The sequence below is a fragment of the Monodelphis domestica genome, chromosome 6 (assembly GCF_027887165.1).
Source record: "Monodelphis domestica isolate mMonDom1 chromosome 6, mMonDom1.pri, whole genome shotgun sequence".
NCBI classification, from domain to species: domain Eukaryota; kingdom Metazoa; phylum Chordata; class Mammalia; order Didelphimorphia; family Didelphidae; genus Monodelphis; species Monodelphis domestica.
This window is the reverse complement of record NC_077232.1, coordinates 108,848,532-108,855,966: the sequence shown is the minus strand read 5'-3', so window position 1 is coordinate 108,855,966 and position 7,435 is coordinate 108,848,532. Positions and strand designations below refer to the sequence as shown.

The window sequence follows — 7,435 nt, the reverse complement described above, 5'->3', positions numbered from 1 at the left end:
CTGGGCCTCAGTTTTCTTATCTTTTAATTGAAGGATCTGTCCTGCAAAATTATTTATGCTTCTTGAGCAGTTTAACATTTATTATATTTTCATATTATGAGGATTCCTAGAGTCCTTTCCAAATCTAAAATTTTATCATCTCTTGAACCATAACAGGCATCTCCCAACTTCCTTTGGCAGATGGGGTTGGGGGAAAGCCTGACCCACAAAGTGAGCCTAAGCAAAACCCCTTACCCTCTCTGAACCTACTTTTCTTCATCTGTAAAATGAGGGAGATGCACTAGGAAACCTCTGAGGTTCCTTCCAGCTCTAAATCCTGACCCAGGTTTGAGTGGCAGTGAGAAGGTGGGGAAGGGGCTGCCAAGCTCTTTCCATTCTCCGGTAGGTACACAATTCTCCCTCCCCAACGTAGGTACACAATTCTCCCTCCCCAAGGTCAGCCACTTTTCTCTTCCGACCTCTTGGAACTACAGGAGAACTGGGATTAAGAGATTGGGAGAGGGATAAAATAATGAAGATGGAGGGACTTGGAGAGAAGTAGACTGGGGATGAAGGTAACTCCGAACTCTGGCTTTTAGGGGATTAAAAGAAAAAAAGTAAAACACCTCCACCCCACCCCCACTTTTAGAAAGGAGCCCTTAATACATTATTCATTGGCCAGAAACGGGCTGCAGCTAAAGTGCTGATGTCAGGAAGGAGTCAGTTCAGCCAGCAAGATCAGCAGCAGCGGCAGCAGCAGAAGAGGCAGCGACTACATCAGCAGCAGCAGCAGCAGCAGCAGCAGCAGCAGCAACGACAGCAATAGCTGCCTCTCTCCCGGTTGCAGGCAGAGCCCTGGCTACCGCCGGAGCACAGAGGGGAGAAAGAGCAAGGGTGGGGGTGGGGGCCGGGGGGCAGCATGCTGCTCGGCTGCGGCTCCGGCTCCCACACCCGCCGCTTCCACCCCTCTAGTAGCAGCAGCAGGAGCAGGAGCAGCAGCAGCAGCAGCAGCAGAGGCAGCGTGAGCGGGCGCGGCTGCAGCGTCGGCAGCCTCTCAAGCAGCAGCAGCAGCAGCAGCAGCAGCAGCAGCAGCAGCAGCAGCAGGAGCAACAGCAGCAGCGGCGGCAGCGCCGGGGTACAGGGGCCACGGGCGCAGGGGCAAGCAGCCAGGGCATGGCTCTACTGAGGGGCTGCGGCGGCGGCAGCGGCGGGTCGCTGCTGCTGCTGCTGCTGGCCGCCGCGTGCCTGCTGCAGCGCGCCCAGGTGAGGCGGCTGGTCCGCTGCCCGGCCACTTGCAGCTGCACCAAGGAGTCCATCATCTGCGTGGGCTCCTCCTGGGTGCCCAGGATCGTCCCGGGTGACATCAGCTCCTTGTGAGTGGAATCCCCTCTTTACTCCCTCCTCCATCTCGTCACCCCACGCCCTCCTCTAGGACTTTCCTCCTGCGTGAGGGTGCTGCGGGACCAGCCCCCCAAACCTCATTCCTCATCCCCTCTTCTCCCCACCCCCACTGCCTTTGTGTCTTCCTTTACTTTCGGGGGTGGGGGAGGATAGTGGGGCGTGGATAGGGGGTATTCTGGAGACTGGCTCGGCGGAAGGAGGGAGAGCAAGGGCGATGGGGTGGGAAGGCCCCCAGGTGGGAGCTTGCTGCACCAAAGACCCCCTGTAGACTGGGCGCTAAGTTGCTAAGTAGTGTGTTTATGTTATCCTGTGTGTGTGTAGCTCTGAGCGCCCGTGTGGAAGCCTAAAGGTGAGTTATCTGCTTGTGGTCTTTCCAGGTACCCAAATTTGGGGCTGCTTTCCCTCCAGCCCTCTTGTGCGAAAGCTTGGCTAGATGGGACTGAAAGCTCTCAGTGTGTGCCCTGAAGTACCTTCTTTCACATAGGGGTGGGGGACACCTGAAGGGGCAGGGGGACGTGGGCTAGGTGACCAAATGTCCAGGTGGAGTGCTGACTGGCCGCCTTTATAAGGGTTTGTCCATATCTTCAACCCAGCTCTTGAAGCTGACTCCTTTTCCTGGGCTAGGAAAACTTGGTGGTGTTTCTGTCCCTCCTAAGCAGCGTTTCTTTCAGTTACTTGAATCCAAAGATCTAAGACCTGCAGGTAGGAGAGCCTAAGAGTTATGGCCAAGTATCCACTGAGAATTGAGGATCATTTCCTGCTCAAACAGCTTGCTTGACAAAGGGCCAGTGAGCCTTCACTAGAGGCTTCCAGGGATGCCACGCTGTCAATGTATGGCAAACCTCTTGCTCTTGGAAGAGGTCCTCAACGGAGGCTGAAAGTTAAGGCCTCCATTCAAAGTCTTGCATCTAATACATACCGACTGTGACTCTGGGCAAGTCAATAACTTCTCACTGTCCTGGGAAACTTCTTAAAACTATGGGTTGCAAAGGTTCTGACTTGCCTTAGTAATGGGTGTCCTTACTTAGGAGAATATTGTTCCCAGTGGTATCATGGGTTCAGTCTCTATCTCCTGTCCTTGATAATATTTGAGAGCAGACACTTCTACCTATGTGACCCTGGGCAAGTCACTTACTCCACATTGCCTAGCCCTTGTGACTCTTGTCCTAGAATTGATACTAGGACAGAAGGTAAAGTTTTTTTTAAGAATATATGAGAAGGGGGCAGCTGGGTGGCTCAGTGGATTGAGAGCCAGATCCAGACCCAGAGATGGGAGGTCCTGGGTTCAAATCTGACCTCAGACACTTCCTAGCTGTGTGACCCTGGAGAAGTCACTTAAGGCCCATTGCCTAGCCCTTACCACTCTTCTGCCTTGGAATCAATGCACAGTATTGATTCTAAGACAGAAGGTAAGGGTTTAAAAAAAAAGAATATATGAGAAGCAGCCTGTCAAAATAGTATGCCTGCTTTGGCATCTGGAAAACCTGTGTTCTACTCCTGCTTTTGACACATAGTAACACCATGTGACTAAGGGTCTGTCCACTTCATTGACACTCTGAGGAACTGCCCGTGGGCTTCAAGGGAGGAAGTTTGCAAGCCAGTATTTCCCTGCAATGAAAAAAAGTCACAGGTCCCCCCCCCCCAAAAAAAAAAGTTTGTAGCTATGCAAAAAATTCAAGAGCAGAACTGAAGTACTTAGTTGTCTAGATCTTTTCAGCTCAGCCCTGGTAGGTCAGGAAGTTGCCTTAATTATCCACAACTTGTTTTTCTAAGCTTTGATCACCTTCACCAGCTCCTCGCTTGCCTTTCCATTTTACTGCCACATCTGAGGAGACATAGGGCAACTCTGTGTAGCCTAGGATCTTCCAGGGAATGCCATGAATGTCTTTACTGTAAAGTGGAAGAAAATGAGGCAAAGGTGTTAGTGGTTGGAAGAAACTGTTTGCTTGGCCCAGCATGTTTTGGGGGAATGCAAGGGTTTGTTCTTGGGGTTTGTTGGCTTTTTTCTTTCTTCTTTTAGGAGCCTGGTAAATGGAACCTTTTCTGAAATCAAGGACCGAATGTTTTCTCACCTGCCTTCCTTGCAACTGCTGTAAGTATGGAAATGTCCCAAATCTATTTATTGTTCCCTCTTCAATCCCTGGCCCCGTTGTTAGCCTCTCCCTCTCTCTCCAGTGTTCTTCCTCCATCAATCAAACAGGATTAACTTGACAAGTAGAGTCTGTGTACAGCACGTTCACTACATGATCTCTTTTATTCTTTTCTTCCTTGGGGCCCCATAAATTTGTTTAGAATTTTTTTTTGGTCCCTTTCCCGTTAGCTATAGTTCTTTACTCCAATGTTTCCTTTCTCTGTCTCTCTGTCTGCTCAAATGTCCACAGCAGTAATGTGCACATTCAGAAGGGAATGCCAAAAGGAGGTTGTAGTGTGACTCATGAGTATTGCTCCCTTACTCCCTATCTTTTAGACTTCTGTGTTGAGGTTGGCTCAAAGGGGATCTCTGAGACCCTTTTGTAAATGATGGAGTCATAACTGGTTTGGGAGGACAGCCCTATTTGGGGGTTTGTGGAGGCCCAGCTATAAATCTCCTCCCTTGTTCTCTCTTGCCTGCTACCTCCACCCCTTGGGGTTGCTTCCATTGTTATGTACCCATAACTCTTTCTGGGGTTGCTTTAGTACAATATTGTTTATGGACCTGGTGGCCAACGCTTATCTAGGGACTACACATCATACTCCAGTCCTCGCTTTATGTTGTTTGTGATTGTAAAAACTTTTTAAAACAGTTAGAATAACTTTAAGAGTAAATTAAATCAAAAGTAGTCATGGGTACATGAATACTTATGTTTGTTGTGGTCAGTATTTTACAAATTGAGAATGAACATTCCATCTAACCATTGATAATTGTAATTAAAATGTCTTACCTTTAGAGATCACCTAATAGTGTTTACACATACTTTTATCAGTAAAATGAGTAAGAAGAATAAAGGCATTAATCATAAATGATTTAATATGACATTTTGATTTTTATTTTCTTTCATCATAAATTCTTTTTTTAAACCTCAATCTTCTGTCTTAGAATTAATATTGAGTACCAGGTCCAAAATCTGTAAGGGCTAGGTGTTTGGGGTTAAGTGATTTGCCCAGGGTGACACAAGGAATAATCTGAGGCCAGCTTTGAACTCTAGACCTCCTGTTTCCAAGCCTGGTGCTCTATCCAGTGAGCCACCTAACTGCCTCAGATTCTTAATTTGGTGGTCACTAGTCATGATATCTTAGATAGGGACTACACATTTGTAAAATGCTTTATAGTTTGTAAAGCAGCATTATGGGTAAAATTGAATTTGGAATTAGAAGACTATATTTTACTATATTTGAATCTTGATTCTGCCACTGACTATATGACCCAGATCATGTCATTTAATTATTATTAGCCCAGTTTCCCTAAATAAAATTGGAATAATAATATATCTTGCATATGAAGACTTAAGGCTTAGATAAGATTATATACAAAACATAAATACAAAAGTATCATATGCTATATACACAAAAATATATATTATATACATTCAAGAATATGAATGTAAGCTATTCCTTAACTTGAAAGGAAGTTAGGTAGGGAACATACCATGGAAAATGGATTGACTTTGAAGTCTGAGAAGCATGTGAGGAAGGACTGAGTTCAAATCCCATTTCTTACTTATGTGACCTGAGGAAAATCATTTAATCTCTCTGGACCTCAATTTTCTCATCTGTAAAATAAGACGTTGTACTGGATTGATTTTTTTTTTTTTTTTTTTTTTAAATATATTTTATTTGATCATTTCCAAGCATTATTCGTTAAAGACATAGATCATTTTCTTTTCCTCCCCCCCACCCCCCATAGCCGACGCGTAGGTCCACTGGGCATTAGATGTTTTCTTGATTTGAACCCATTGCTTTGTTGATAGTATTTGCATTAGAGTGTTCATTTAAGGTCTATCCTCTGTCATGTCCCCTCAACCTCTGTATTCAGGCAGTTGCTTTTTCTCGGTGTTTCCACTCCCATAGTTTATCCTTTGCTTATGAATGGTGTTTTTTTTCTCCTGGATCCCTGAAAGTTGTTCAGGGACATTACACCGCCCCTAATGGAGAAGTCCATTACGTTCGATTATACCACAGTGTATTAGTCTCTGTGTACAATGTTCTCCTGGTTCTGCTCCTCTCGCTCTGCATCACTTCCTGGAGGTTGTTCCAGTCTCCATGGAACTTCTCCACTTTATTATTCCTTTGAGCACAATAGTATTCCATCACCAACATATACCACAGTTTGTTCAGCCATTCCCCAATTGATGGGCATCCCCTCGTTTTCCAGTTTTGGGCCACCACAAAGAGCGCAGCTATGAATATTTTTGTACAAGTCTTTGTGTCCATTATCTCTTTGGGGTACAGACCCAGCAGTGCTATGGCTGGGTCAAAGGGTAGATATTCTTTTGTCGCCCTTTGGGCATAGTTCCAAATTGCCCTCCAGAATGGTTGGATCAGTTCACAACTCCACCAGCAATGAATTAATGTCCCTACTTTGCCACATCCCCTCCAGCATTCATTACTTTCCTTTGCTGTTATGTTAGCCAATCTGCTAGGTGTGAGGTGATACCTCAGAGTTGTTTTGATTTGCATCTCTCTGATTATAAGAGATGTAGAACACTTCTTCATGTGCTTGTTAATAGTTTTGATTTCTTTATCTGAGAACTGCCTATCCATGTCCCTTGCCCATTTATCAATTGGGGAATGGCTTGATTTTTTGTACAATTGATTTAGCTCATTATAAATATGAGTAATTAAACCTTTGTCAGAGGTTTCTATGAAGATTTTTTCCCAATTTGTTGTTTTCCTTCTGATTTTAGTTATATTGGTTTTGTTTGTACAAAAGCTTTTTAGTTTGATGTAGTCAAAATTATTTATTTTACATTTTGTGATTCTTTCTATGTCTTGCTTGGTTTTAAAGCCTTTCCCCTCCCAAAGGTCTGACATGTATACTATTCTGTGTTTACCCAATTTACTTATGGTTTCCTTCTTTATGTTTAAGTCACTCACCCATTTTGAATTTATCTTGGTGTAGGGTGTGAGGTGTTGATCTATTCCTAGTCTCTCCCACACTGTCTTCCAATTTTCCCAGCAGTTTTTATCGAATAGTGGATTTTTGTCCCAAAAGCTGGGATCTTTGGGTTTATCGTATACTGTTTTGCTGAGGTCGTTTTCCCCCAGTCTATTCCACTGATCTTCCTTTCTGTTTCTTAGCCAGTACCAAATTGTTTTGATGACTGCTGCTTTGTAATATAGTTTGAGGTCTGGGACTGCAAGGCCCCCATCATATGTGTTTTTTTTCATTATTTCCCTGGATATCCTTGATCTTTTGTTCTTCCAAATGAACTTTGTTATGGTTTTTTCTAAATCAGTGAAGAAGTATTTTGGTAGTTCAATGGGTATGGCACTAAATAGATAAATAAGTTTGGGTAGGATGGTCATTTTTATTATATTGGCTCGTCCTATCCATGAGCAGTTAATGTTTTTCCAATTGTTCAAGTCTAGTTTTAGTTGTGTGGCGAGTGTTTTGTAGTTGTGTTCATATAGTTCCTGTGTTTGTCTTGGGAGATAGATTCCTAGGTATTTTATTTTGTCTAAGGTGATTTTGAATGGGATTTCTCTTTCTAGTTCTTGCTGCTGAGCTGTGTTGGAGATATATAGAAAAGCTGATGATTTATGTGGGTTTATTTTGTATCCTGCAACTTTGCTAAAGTTGTTGATTATTTCAATTAGCTTTTTGGTTGAATCTCTAGGATTCTTTAAGTAGACCATCATGTCATCCGCAAAGAGTGATAACTTGGTCTCCTCCTTGCCTATTCTGATACCTTCAATTTCTTTATCTTCTCTAATTGCTACTGCTAGTGTTTCTAGTACAATGTCAAATAGTAGAGGTGATAATGGGCATCCTTGTTTCACTCCTGATCTTATTGGGAATGCATCTAGTTTATCCCCATTGCAGATGATATTAGCTGTTGGTTTTAGATATATACTG

General features: G+C 43.9%; 1 protein-coding gene across 1 annotated transcript in view; it reads left to right on the top strand.

Moving 5' to 3' along the window:
• The first annotated feature begins 676 nt into the window (after positions 1 to 676).
• The window catches only part of LGI2 (leucine rich repeat LGI family member 2), a 50,512-nt gene continuing 43,753 nt past the window's right edge, over positions 677 to 7,435 (top strand). The window contains exons 1-2 of the mRNA XM_001367556.3: positions 677 to 1,352; positions 3,401 to 3,472. Of these exons, the coding sequence (XP_001367593.1) occupies positions 1,153 to 1,352; positions 3,401 to 3,472 (272 nt within the window). The 5' untranslated portion in view covers positions 677 to 1,152. The remainder of the gene's footprint in view (positions 1,353 to 3,400; positions 3,473 to 7,435) is intronic.